This window comes from Aptenodytes patagonicus, chromosome Z (assembly GCF_965638725.1).
Source record: "Aptenodytes patagonicus chromosome Z, bAptPat1.pri.cur, whole genome shotgun sequence".
Taxonomy (NCBI): Eukaryota; Metazoa; Chordata; class Aves; order Sphenisciformes; family Spheniscidae; genus Aptenodytes; species Aptenodytes patagonicus.
Window position 1 is genome coordinate 37032557 of NC_134982.1, and position 14419 is coordinate 37046975.

At 36.4% G+C, this 14419-nt stretch overlaps 1 protein-coding gene across 8 annotated transcripts in view; it reads left to right on the plus strand.

Annotated features, from left to right (window-relative positions):
• CCDC171 (coiled-coil domain containing 171) overlaps nucleotides 1-14419 on the plus strand; it is a 158856-nt gene that overhangs the window by 127212 nt on the left and 17225 nt on the right. For 7 of the 8 annotated variants that reach the window (XM_076362130.1, XM_076362134.1, XM_076362135.1 and 4 more), the window contains one exon: nucleotides 9272-9424. The exons of the other annotated variant lie outside the window; for it this stretch is intronic. In XM_076362130.1, the coding sequence (XP_076218245.1) occupies nucleotides 9272-9424 (153 nt within the window). The remainder of the gene's footprint in view (nucleotides 1-9271; nucleotides 9425-14419) is intronic. 8 annotated transcript variants of the gene reach the window in all.

The window sequence follows — 14419 nt, forward strand, 5'->3', positions numbered from 1 at the left end:
TATTTTTTTATTTCATACTAAGCTTAAGGATAGCAAATGTCAAGCTCGGCGTCAGTACCACTTTTGGCAGACGTTGCCAATATTCTCCAACTTTTACTTTGGAAAAAGGGATGCTAATGTGTATACTCATGGTGAAGGTCACTAGTAGGTGTACTGTGCTCTTTAAATTTCCTTTGACTCTTCATAGTTTGGAACAAGAGCAGTTGTCCCTGAAATTTCTAATAAAATATTTTCATGATATAAATCAGGTTTTGAAAGCAAGTCTGATTGAAAATCTGGCCATTTGTATGTTGTTTTTTTTTAAATAAAAATTTTCATAAAGTTCCAGAATGTATGAAGCAAACTAGTTATCTCACTAACATCTGAGTTTAGGAAGAATGAAGGGAGAACACCTGTCCATCCTATATGTGGCAGTGGACATTAGATTAAGGGTGTGTCCATTTACCTGACGAGTGCAGTTCAGCTTTTCTAGATCATTACTTTCTCTATAGAGACTGACTGGTGCTTTTTCCTGTGCCGGCACCATGAATTTGTGCACATAACTGATGTTTTGGTGAGAAGCCAAAATGAAAAAATCAGTTTAATATCCAACCTAACAGGTATACTTTAGAGTTTCCTTACAAAACTACAAAATGTTGCTTTATGTAGGATGAAATATTTATGTTGAATTAAAATGCAGTGCTGCCATGAGCACTTCATAAGAAAAGCAAAGGAAATGAAGTAACTATATCACAGAACTTTGTGCAGTTTTCTAGCCCCTGGGCTCCATTAGACTTGAGCATTCACCTAAAATCTGATATGAAGATTAGGACTCGGTAATGATTGTTTATGTATGAGCCACATAATCGTAGTTGTCATATTGACTAAACCTCCCAGAAGGGACCTTTGTCTCTCCTAATAAATGGCAACTACAGCATAGATTGTCTTCATCTTTTTGCATGGAAAATACGAAGTGGATACATTTCCCTTCTAAGCATATGTAAAATATTTGATCTAATTCAGTTTGAAAATGTTTTAATCCAAAATTGAAAAGATGCTTCTTGTGGCCTGAAAGAAATAATCTATATCCCTTCATACCTCTAGTCAAAGTATTTAAGAAATGTCTATACTGAACAGTTTGGGGGGGGTGATCATTTTCTTCTGTTGGAGTCAGCGACAGACTTTTTCTACACTGATTAAAACTAAATTGGTGTTTTTTCATGAGTTTCTAAAAAGATTCATAAAAGTCTCAGTAGCATCTATTTGTCTGTAAAGCATATTTCTTTACTAAAAGTAATTTAAATTGGTCTTAGTTAATAGAGCGCTCTTCAAAACCAGTGAAAAAACTGTATTTTAATTTTCAGTAAACTCATTGTTTCTACTACGTTGGCAAATAGTTGAGTTAGTTACTTATGTTGGATAGTTTGTGGACAGCATTTCAGAAGAACAGAAGAGTTTTCAGATCTCACATTTACCTTCCATGTGAAGTTGCTTCAGATTTTCCTACTTAGTAACCTGATAGATTAATGTCTGCTTCTCTTCCCTCCTTAAATTGTTCTCATACACATACACCTATAATTAATCCATTAGATTTCAGACAGTTAAGACTTAGTGTTTAGGTAACATTTATTTATAAAAATTGATTTGCTTATATAGGATATCCTATCCATATGTAGGAGTCCCTTAAAAATAAGAAAGAATATGCTTTTTTAAATTGATTTTACTTCTATGAATTTGGTTGTGAAAACAGAATTCTATACTTAAGCTTTTTTACGTCTTTTCTGGTTCCAAGATGTCACTCCAATGGACCAAGAGCGACATCATCCAGATACAGGCAACTTGTACAATCTTTGATGGGAAGTTTTACTCTCTTGTTTCTCCTCAAGACTGAATGTGTGATGGGACACTGCCATTTTTTTAATAAAACTGCATCCTGACTTTTCTGTTGTGACTGCTGCTGTTTATTTCCTCTCATCAGTGGTAATATATTGTGATTACTCTAAGCAGATTTTCATGCTCACAGTTGAGGCATTTTAACGTGGACTTTATATTATTTTCAGTGACTACCTGTCCCTCTTTCTTTCATCCCTGTCTAGAATATACACTGCAAGAGAAAGTTGAAGGGTACCAGCCTGAAACTTCTTTCAGTTTCCATTTCTTTCTTGCCAAAACCATTTACTTGAAAATTCTTTTCCTCCGTGACAGACTGAAATGTTCTTTTTGTATCAAGACTCTGTAAGAAGATGGGAAGGGGTACAATGTGTTGGTAGCATTTTCCCCATAGCTGTAGCTTAAACTACAAGTTCTTCAGGGCAGCCATTGTTTTTCCTTTACATTTTCCATGCAGCTATGCTTGACTTTGTGCAACAGACAGTGAGAATGGTCTTTGCATGTAAACATTGGCCTATAAAAATCTGCATTTCCTTAATTTTGTTAAGTGGTGTCGTGGTTTAACCTCAGCCGGCAACTGAGCACCACACAGCCGCTCACTCACTCGCCCTGCCCTGATGGGATGGGGAGAGAATGGGAAGAGTAAAAGTGAGAAAACTCGTGGGTTGAGATAAGAACAGTTTAATAATTGGAATAAAATAAAGTCAAATAGTAATAATAATAATAATAATGATAAAAGAATATACAAAGCAAGTGATGCACAGTGCAATTGGTCACCACCCGCTGACCGATGCCCAGCCAGTCCCTGAGCAGCGGCCCCCCCCGGCCAGCTTTCCCCAGTTTATGTACTGAGCATAACGTCACATGGTATGGAATGTCCCTTTGGCCAGTTTGGGTCAGCTGTCCTGGCTGTGCCCCCTCCCAGCTCCTTGTGCACCTCCAGCCTTCTCAGTCGGTAGAGCATGGGAAGCTGAAAAGCCCTTGACTAGTGTAAGCACGACTTAGCAACAACTAAAACATCGGTGTGTTATCAACATTATTCTCATCCTGAATCCAAAACACAGCACTGTACCAGCTACTAGGAAGAAAACTAACTCTATCCCAGCTGAAACCAGGACAAGTGGTAATTTGCTTGCATGGTCCAGAGATATTTCTAAGTAGTCAAGGCTGCAGGTAGCTCCTTTGCTATAAAATTCTCAGGATGCTTTCTACTTGATCATACCAACAAACACATTGGTCTTAATTTATCAGTTTCTAGAAGATCAGTGTTATTTTTGAAACTCTTACACTTTGTAATAATTTTCATGGCAATTGTTATTATGCCCATCCACTGTGGTTTCCAGTAGAAGCACTTTCCTTTCAGTCTCTGTCAATTTCAATGCTCCCTTTTCAATTTTCTTGTAGGAAGTCATGTCATTACCTCTTGCAGAGAATCTAGCCTTTTATTTAGAACTTCATTCCCTTGGGCTATCCTCTGAGACCTACAGGGTAAAGTAATTGTTATTGAAGCAAAGGGGATAGAGTTAGGCCCTGTGTGTGGCACTGAGTCAGCTTTCGTTGGGGGGAAAAAAAAAAGTTGTAACAGAACTGACCTGCTTTTTGGCACATTTAAATTGTGCATGCCACGCTTGAATGGAACCCAACAAAAAGTTTAGTGTCAAAATGAGATACAAGGAGAATAGATCATTAAAGAAGTGCCAAACAGCTGCAAAAGTGCAATTTTGCTGAATGCTGTTTCCCTTGAGGGTTTTTTCTGATGCCTGAGAAGCTGCTGTATTTACATCCTCCACTGATGTTGCCACTAGACATTTTGGACTATGGGTCAAGGCAGCCAGAATGGATTTTCAAATGCTAAAATGTATGGGTGAAATGAATTTTAATCCTTTCTTCCCCAAATATAGCTCTCTTAAATCTATAATAAGTATCCTGAAATCTTGCTTCTGAAAACAAAAAGTAATTGACATATGTTTTGTTTTCTGGACTTGTTTTAACTAATCTTATTTATGTCAGTTTGAAGCAAGGCAGTAATGACAGGCATTCTGTAGGTTATCCATTAAGCATGCAGAACTCCACTCCGTGGAGTTTTGTTTTCACATCGGTTGCTTTTGCCTGAACTGCACTTAAGCCAAATTCTGTACCATAAATGAAATTCTCAGTCTTTTCAGATTCACATCTAAGCACTTTGTTATACTAGAGTTAATCTTTCATTCTTCTGAAGTCCATTCATTATTCCTTCTCTTGTTCTTTTTCATCTTTTTGTATATGTTGCCCTTAGGTAAATTTACTACCTGCTAACATTCTTTTTAGTTGAAGAATTTCCTGAAGGGAGAACCTAACAGTCAAATGTTAATTTTGACTTTTTTAATACTTTTTTTTTTTTTAAGCACATTGTGTAAAGTAGATGGTCTTGTTATTCTGGCTGCTGCATCTGATGTTACAAACTCAATGCTTATATTGTCAGGCTGTTAGGCTGTTTCATACCTTTTAATAAGCATCATTTCACATAAGGTCTCCTTCCTTTAGCTTTGTTCCTTCTAAACAGGAATGCAGTTCTATGGTAACAGGCCCAGTAAGATCCTGAGTCAATGGTATAACATGGATATAAAAATAAAGAAACTGATTCTTAATCATTTGATATTTGATTTGTAACTTCAGAATAGTGTAAAACTTTAAATGGAAACTTCCATTTGCAATTATTTATAATTCATAATCTGAATAAAAATTGTTTTGTACTATGTGTGTTCTCATTAGCCAAGCACTGAGGGCAAAGGAGACAACATGTACAGTGTTTTAATTTGGAATTAAAAATGCTGTTTTTATAATGTATAATAAATACATTAAAACTTTGATGAGAGGTCTTCTTCTAATTTGCATATGCTGATCTGTATATTTCTTGTTATAAGTTTCTACTATAACTGAATTAAGAACAGCTGAAGTTCAAGTAACCTTTGAATTTAATAAATTAATTAAAAAAAAGGTTTATTTTCTTTTCATGTTTCATATTCCTTAAAGATTGTTGTGTAATTTGTCAGTATTAGCCATTTTTCACTTTAAATAAAGTACTCCTGAAGATTGGAGTCTTCCAGTCCTGTAAATTTATAGCCAGTAATACATGCAAAAGCTGTTTTAAAGCATCTATAGCACTGTGCACCTTAAAATTACTGGTTCTAGAAATGGTGTACAGAACAAGGAAATTTTTGGTTACTCAAAAGTATGCGGAGGGAATATTAGAAAAAAATTGTTTTTACGTGTCCTCTGGAAGACTGTCTCTAATATTAAGTGTTCTCAGTCCTTTTAAAGATTAATCTGGAGAAAGAAAGCACAGCTTAAATTTTGCTATTTTGCTCTGCAGTTCACTGGTTTGTAGTTTATAAACAGCATCAGATTAGTTTGTCTCATTTTTACTCTCAACTCAGGTTTCTCAGCTTCACCAACCTGTAGCTTAAGCCAGAAATTTTTATGCATACCCTCGTATTACAGATGAGTCATCTTTGAACAGGTCATAAGGACCTTCTTCCTTATGGCTGCTTTGAAATAAACCTCATCTGCTAATTTCACTTAAAATATGTTTAATTTTTGTTACATTTTAGATATGTTTTCTTTTATCTATTTATGTGCTTATATATATATATTCAGGGTGTTGGAGCATTGGTAGATGGCTATGCACGTACATGGTTTTGCAATGTTCCTGTCTTCTGGCCTTGTTTTTACAAGCTGGGGAGGCAGGCAAACAGCCAGATGTGCAATGCTCAGAATCTTCAGAGTCCCATTTTCTAAATAAATAAGGATCTGAAATTTAAAATACTTTGTTCCTTTATCACGTGAATAGCACTTACCTGAAGTTTTCAAAATTTTCTGATTTGCTTTAAATTCAAAGATAAAGTGCTCATGGGGATTTTCTAGATGGGGACACTGTTTTAGGTGTGTAAATACCCATTAAAAAAGATCCTTAGAAGTACTTAGGCTTAAAATAACTTGTCCATTGAAAGTTATATTTGAAAATGGGACTTTGGCACTCTTGCAAATTTTGTGCCTAGTCCAGCACCTTCAGCATAAAAGCATCCTTTCTCCATGCCAACCTTACGAATATATTTTTATCCTGTGAGTTGCAGCCAGTTAGCGGGGAAAGTCATGCATCTGTTTCATGAAGCTGCCTGAGTCTTGACTTAGTGTTGCAGCATGGGTCTTCTCTCACATTGAAGACACTTTTGACATTGAAAACACTCCTACCATTATATTTGCTTCTGCCATATCAGTAGCACATGGTGTAGAACTTTAAATAATAGTGAAATCCTTTATAAAATAGTGTGTGGCATTGTGTGGAGTAAAAGGAAAGGGAAGAGGTCACTGAAAAAAGTCATTCAGCTGTCTGATTAATTCCTCTTTTTCTTTGGTTAGTGCAGAGTAATTCATTACAATTTCTGCCCTTAAAATTGACAGTCCTATGTAAATTTCAACCATTATTAACTTGCATCTTGTTCCATTCTTAGGAAGACTTCGTAATTACTGAATTACAGACTGGTTGAGGTTGGAAGGGACCTCTGGAGGTCATCTGGTCCAAGCCCCCTGCTCAAGCAGGGACACCTAGAGCCAGTAACGTTTAAAAATAGTACTCTTCAGCCCCACTATTGCTGTGGCCTCCTTGGTTAAGTCTTCTCCCCACTAAGTTTCCTATAATACTCATCTGTCTGAAGAAGTTTTAACTTTTAAAGTGGTCTGAGTTGCAATAATATTGGCTTCTATAATGTTCGGGGATCACTACATCTGGCCTTTCTGAACAGAAGTCATTTTCTGGTGTATATTTTTAAAACATTTTTATTTGTAACAGAAGACAAATTTTTATTGTTTCACGTTCTGTTCCCAGTTTGCATGTCACACTATTACCAACACATTAAACACCAGAAGTACTCGCTTAAATGCAGATCCTGCAGATGTGTATGAATGCCAAATTTTATGCGATAAAAATTAATCAGGAGGGTTGCTGAAGTATCTTATTGCTATGTATACTTAAAAACTATGTATACATCTCATTGCTATGTGTACTTAAAAACAAAAGAAAACACTCATTCTTAGCAGGAGAGGAAAAAAATTCTGCAGAACTAGATGTGCCTTGTCTGAAATTCTGTCAACAGACTTTGTTGATCATGGTACAGTTTCCAGAGCTGCAGATGTATTTGTATCTGTAACGTGCATATAGGGATCTAAATTAAAGTGCTGAATTCCTTTAGAGGTGTGCTTAATTATTATGTGACAGATCTTATAACATGCAAGTGACCAGGTTCTATGCCCATTCCCCGTGTATCAAGCTTTTTAATAAGTGGAACTTTTGTATTGTGGAAAACAGATCCGTGACTCAATCTGTGACTGACATGAGTTATGTAAAATCATATGTAAATGAATGCCTTCCAATGGCATGTCTAAAAACCCGAAGTATTTGCCTTCCTCCAGATGGCATTTAGAATAAATGTTCTGTACACTCATTATCAAGGATTCCATGTCACCCACTGGAAGACCCAAAACCACTGTTTTCCCTAACCTGGTCCTGAGTGAGAGAAATCTAAACTGACCCTGACTCTTTGCTAGGGAGTTGGGATATACTGGAAGGAGTGTGTACCTACGGGTGCATAAATGCTACCTTCCACATCGGTAATGAATCGTTAATAGCTGAGAAATTGCTTCCTTTGGACTAAAAAAAACCTAGATATCTTAGAAAAAATATTTGCTATGTCTGAAAATAAAAGCTCGTGAATGAATAAATTTTTCCTACATTGAAAAGTTTCGAACTCATTAAACAAAAGAAGAAATGAAATAGCTGAGTTGAGCAGCAAGGAATTGATAACTGCTATTTCAGATAACTGCATGGACTTAGAGTGGCTCTGAAGGTGTAGGATGAAGCTGTATAGGTCAGTGGCTTCGCTAGCTTTGTGGTACCAGAGGTAAAAGGATAGAAGGTAAGGAATCGTCTCTATGCGTTCTAGTTCAGTGATACCTTTAAATATCATGTGGGAAGTAATCAAAGGAACACATAAGATTTTTTTTCTGTGAGATTTGAGACACAGCTTGTTATGACGCATTGGTATAATCCTTGCTTATGAGTCACAGGCCCGGTCCATAGATGTATTTCAACATATGTAATTTTTAACATGTGGGCAGTTGCCATATGAAGACTCTCAGGCAGTTTTATATGGGGTGTGAGATATATTCACATTCTTGCTTGGTATTGTTTGTGAAGAGCTGCAGCATTTTAGTCATGTTGCATGTGGATGAAAAATTTTAAAAGCAGGATCAGAGCTGACAGCGTCAGACTTATAGAGCTATGTGAATACACTTTTAGGACTAGCACCATAGTATGTAAAACATTTTGGATATTATTACTGATGAGAAAAGATATGGTGGTGTTAAGTTGCCACTGCTGTTTTCTACATTTGACAATGAAATAACTTGATTGATTTCGGCTATGTTAACTTTTATTCCAAAAAGCAGTTGTGTGTTTGAGAACAAAGAAAGGAAAACAGTAAAAATCTTCGTGAATGCCTGTTTGTGGTACTAAGTTTATTTTTGCCTTAGACTTACATTCAAAAGGCCACAGACTTACATTCAAAAGGCCAATACATATTATCTGTAATATGTTCTTACAGTAGGAACTTGCTACAGGTTATTTCAGAAGGGAAAACTATAACTTATAAAATGTGATTAACCAGTTGTAAAGAAGACCAATAATCTCAACAGTGTTATACTATTTAGGGTAGATATAAAGTTACCAGTACTGCCAAATCATTTGTACTCTCTTGTGCTGCTAACTTTATTATCAGTCTGATCAATATTACACGGTTGGGACATTCTTCCACTATATACATGAAAACAATTATATTTTCCCAGCTATATTGTAATCAGATTATTTACTTTCAGAGGTCTGTAGGTTTACTGTGTTTCTTTTGTTTCTGCCAAATTATTTTTTTTTTTTTAATGCGGAGTGGGAGGATTAGTAACTCGACTCATTTTGAAAGTATGAACATTTACCTGAAACCGTGTAGTGATTCTTTGTAAACAGAAATTGAATTTGCACTGTCTTGTATTTAAATACAACGAAAAATGGTATCAGCTGCTCAATGCAGTACTGCATGTTTGAAAACAGCTCATCGAAACACCTTCTAATTAGGGTGCACAGTCATTTGCTTTTCTTCAATGCTATTAATATTTAAGATTTTAGAAGGAATACAAAATCCCATGTTAGACCTTTTTAATGTTTAAGTCCTGAGACTGAAATTTTGCCTGGCTTCCAACCTTTGTTTGATTTCTCTGATTAATAAAAGTTAGGTCTTCTGTAATGAATTTGGATGTAGGCTATTTGGCATTTAAGTATAGCCTGCCTGGCACTGATGATTTATTTTACTTTTTAAAGGCCATGATTAAAAGTTTTATGGATGTCTACCAACTTGCAAGTTCCAGAATTGACATGTTAGTGAGAGAAACAGCATCTCATCAGCTTCACGCTGCAGCCCTAAAGTCCAAGCTCCAAACAGCTTGTCTTCATGAAAGTGAGAGCTTACAATTGGTAAGTCTGATTTTCAAGTAATTTTTGTCATTTGGATGTGGTTTCCTAGCCAGCATCTCCCTTCATGCTGCATAGTTTCTGTAGGGAAATACAATAATATTTCATTATAAACATAATAGAGCAATAAAACTAGTGTCAACAGAAACCTTCTGAGACTTTTTCAGAAGAGAAAGCGGGTGGTAAAAGTTAACACAAGGATTAATTTTACTACTGTGTCTTCTACAAGGACCTGTTCATTGCTGCTGTCACTGAAAAAGTATACGTTGTGATTTCTTTGTTTTTGGCAGTACAGTAAATGGTTGAATTTTGGACCTGAAGAATTTAACCATCTAAAGATATAGCACCATGTTAAAACAGAATGTTATTAACTGTGCATGTAAACAAAATGTTTATTAGGAGATGTGGGGTTTTTTTAGACAATTGTGGTTATGAATAATGCTTCTCACTAAAGTTATGAAGTTAAAATCCAATTTCAGAAATCATTTCTTGTCTAAAATGTTGTTGCCCACAAAGACACTTGGACTTGTTTAAGGCTAATAAGGTGATTCTTCAGATCTGAGATCTCTCTCTAGGGGGATTACTGAATGCAGATGTATTTGTGTCACACAGGCAGGAGGCCAGACACATAAACTGTCATAAATATGTAGCCAAGTATGTCTAGAATGAGACTGTGTAAGCTGTGCAACTTGTATACACTTGATGTATTTCTTCTCCATCTTTCTTTACTTTTCTGCATTGGATAAAGGACAAAGCTTTGGAGTTTGGTGGGTTTTTTTTGTTCCCCTCTCCTTCCTCCTTTCTCTTCTTTTATTCTTCTGAAGCAAAGGACCATAAAGAAAATGAGGATTGTTTGTCTGTCTTTCTGAAACAGAAGATCTGTAAGAAGAGAGCCGTCACTAATGCAAATGACATAAACACATTGGCAAATGTATATTCAGAGGCTGTGGCTGTGACTTTGGTTGTTTCCAACAGAATTACATTAATTTCTTATCCTGCTTCTAAATTGCATCAGCACAATGGGAAATTAGTGCAAATAGAAAATATATTAATCAGTGCTGAATTTCAGTTTTAAGATCTTGAGATGATAATTGTTGAACAAAAACTTTGTTTTATTTGTGACTGCACAACCTTTCTAAGAAACTAAATGAAATTGCTTCACTGAAATCGCTTCTTTTCGCCTCCAACCAGGCTTTCTTTATGTTTTCTACTAGGTTTACATGTGTCCTGCTGAGCCTGTGCCCAGTGTAATTGGGTTGCTCCTTTGCCTGTTATGATTGTTTTGTTGTTTAAATCAAGATGACCACTTGTGTACTAAGGGTTGGGAAGTCTGCCAAACTTGCTGCAGCGAGGTTTGCTTTCATTTGGATTGAGAGAGCTTTTAGCAAAGATTATGCTAGTCCTGTCTATGAAGGGCTATGCAGTGGCTTGATATGTTACAGTGAAAACAAGCAACTTGCCCCCCCAGCTCTCTGATGCCTGTGGTTGAATGCAGTGCTTTCTAAGTAATTTGTGTCTGCCTACAGCATCAATGTAAAGATGATACTTTTTGCATTGTAGTATGATGTGTTGGCCCCTCTGTACAACCCTCTGGGGAGAAGAATAGTTCTTCCTTTAGATGAAGTTTAATTTGAACCTAAGCATAAGCATTAATAGGAAGTGTTTTAAAATTTTAATGTAAAGGCAAAAAATTCAGCATGATAGCTTCTGAAGTTTCCATGAAAAAAGTATAAGTGGTGATGGTATATTTTGTAGTATTTGGGTTTTCTGTAAAGCTTGTCCCTAATATTTGCAAAAGTTGCATCAAGCATGACTTTTAGTAACTTCAGGCATCACAGCTCTCCAGAGTGACTTACATTTTAAAGTTTCAGCCGATACTGTTCTGTTCTGATTTTGAGGAAGAAGTTTTGCACTAAATTTCTTTCTGTATTAAAAAAGTAGAACAGATTTTTTTGCCTGATTATTTTAAATGAAAGGGAGTAATGACTTTTCTTGAGCATGTATTTGGTTTCAGAATTGTACACACTTTGTTGGTTTCAATCGACTGTGTTTAATCACATAGCCAGTTCTAGTATCATTGCAGACAAAACTTTTCACGTGGGAGACAAACACAGCACCTGGACTGTATTAATTGCAGGTCTTCGTATGACGTATGCTTGTGTTCCTAGAACAGTAACCTATTGCTCAGTGCTGAAACACATTTTTGAAAAGTCTTTCAGGTGTATACCATGTGTGGACTCTTACCTTCTAAGATTGGGTTTTATCTCACTATGTTGTGGCTGTCTCTTGATGTCTTGTATGCTAGTTGTGTAAGGTTCTTACCCTTCCAATTGTCCATTGCATCCAAGTTTGGGCCACTCATCAGTATTGATCTTTTCCATGTTCAGAAGGTACTGCTTTCCTAATTGACCTTTTTGTACTGAAATTTGCTAACTATGTCACCTTTCTTTCTATTCACACCACTTTTTTCCTCTTCTGTTTCTTTGGGTTTTGCTGATAATTGTGAAAACAAAACTGATGCCATAAGGCAACGTCAGTGATTCTGACTCCTCATCTTTTATCTAAGACTCTGAATTGACGTCTCCATCCTCCAGTCTGCTTCTAGTCCAACCACTATCCTTCTAGTCAATAGTGTTTAGATTCTGAGATTGCTATGTGTGCTCATGCTAATGCCAACAGAGAGGAACAGGAAGGGATATGATTATGATGGACAGAGGTGAGATGAATGCTGGAAACACCGCTTACAGAGAAGAGAATTATTATGTGGGGTGAAGGGGAGTCAACAGCAGAATGTCTGTGTACTCTTCATCAGTGTCCACCTATCTGTCTGTCGTACTCGTCTCTGATAATTCTTCGTCTGTGCAGAGAAAGGCCCCGTGCATTTTCTATTCTTGCAACTCTTTAAAATTCAGTACAGCTGAAATACAGATTATTGGTTTTCTACCTAAACCTTCTTTTTTTTCTATTGTTCCCTATTCCGGTATCTCTTTTCTGGTTTTTTTTTTTTTCATTTCTCCTGTTTTTTTTTTCCTTTATCAAATGCTTCTGAAATTTCCCTTACATTTCTAAAATGTCTTTTTCTTTTATTTCTGTTATCAAACCATTAACATTTTGTAATAGTCTTTCTTTGCAACCATAACTGTTTCACTTCTGTGCATTTCCTTGGTTTTTAAAATTTACTTTCTCTGAACTGCAAGTACTACAGTCACAATTCTGTCCTCCATAACTTGCTGCATCACCACATTAAGGGTCATATCTATAATTGGTAGAGCTAACAATAATAAGAGTTCAGCTAAGAAGATGTCATTGATATAGCCATAGGTAGACTTGACTATAAGGATGTAGGTTGCCAGAAGAGGAACAGAGAAGCCAGCAACCTCTAGCATGAAATAAGACGGACAATTATTTCACTGGCTACTGAACTCAGTACTGGACTGGCACTGCCATTTTCTCCGTGAAATTTAAGAAACAGTATTGTTTCCCTTTACATGTCTCTGCCTTTATGCCGCCTTATGATTTTCCTTAGTAAAGCTTAATGTGCTTAGAAGGTGGGTTTAGTGGAAGTACTTCACTGGTAGTAACTAACTGTACACATGATCTGTATGTAAGCAGAGAAGGTATCAGCCAAAATTTTCTTGTATTTCCTTTTTCCTGCCTACTTCTTGTTCAGCAACATCTAGTAATATAAACATCATGAACTGGACTGTGCTTCAAGGTTTCCTATTAAATGAACACTTGCCAGTTACTTTAACAGTACTGGATTCTGCTGCTTTGATCCATTTTACTTCTTCAAATACATTAGTTCACTACTATACTTGCACTTTCATTCAGAGTTGCAGTAATAAGTAGGCTTTGAACTGAAAGCTTTTAAGTGCTGTACTGTGCAGTAGTATAGTCATAAGCAATTACTTTGTGGGTGCTGTGGGGCAACATGTGGCATCATATTAGTCACATGGCAAGCACATGAATCCATGGTGTCTCTACTGCCGAAGAGTTTGTTGCTGCAAGCAGTGTTGTGGGGAGTGGATGCAGTGACACTGTATTTTCCAGTGTGACCTGACACATATAGGGAGCTGACAGAATTCAATTCATTACAAAATATCTCCAGAAAGTGTTTTTGTAGCTTTCAGCCCTGAGATTTTGTGCCTGATGTCAGTACTGCTGTCAGAATTTTAAGAATTTAAAATATTCTGGTATCAGTTTTGGCAAACAAAAAAAGCCACTATTATGCTACAAGTGGGCAGGTGTTTCTCTGATCCTGAATGTGCAGCTGATCTGGTGATATTCCTTCCTTTTTCTGCTTTCACTTCAGAATCAAAGAAGAGTAGAAAATTAAGTGGAAAATACAGTAATTTATAAAGATGATGAAGAGGGAAAAGCTTTGTGTGCACTGGAGAAATTGAAATTTGGGGAGTCAAAAGGATAACTTTAACTGAAAGGGGGAGAAGGTGAGTTTCAGATGGGTGAGAGGGGTGAAGTGAAGGTCTGTAAGAAGAGCAGAGTTCTCTAACTAACCACAAAAACAACTGTTGTCTTTGGATGCTTCTCCTAACTGGGGTTGAAAATGAAATCACTTGTTGCTTTACGTGGCTTTGCATCGTCCTTACTTTTTTTTTCCCCACAGTTGTAGCTGTGTCAGAAAATGTCTAGTGATATCACTTAAAGTATTGAAAATAAAGGAATTGTAGGTTTTGGTAAGGTGAGTAAAGCAAGTAGAATGATCTTATGCGTGAAAAATCCATATTTATTGTTGAGATGCTAGTAATTGACATATGCTCTCATACTTTTGTGTTGAAGAACTGCATTAAGCAAAATGTACACTTTTCTTCCTACTCAGAGCAGTCATCTCTCAGTTCTCATGATCTACTTGAACCCTGTTCATGGTGGGGAGAGAGAAAAGAAATATTTAAAACTCAAACTTAGCAATTAACTACACCACTGACAGTTTCTTCCTACTTAGCCAGGCTGGTCAGGGCAGTGGTTTTACATGTCTTTCCC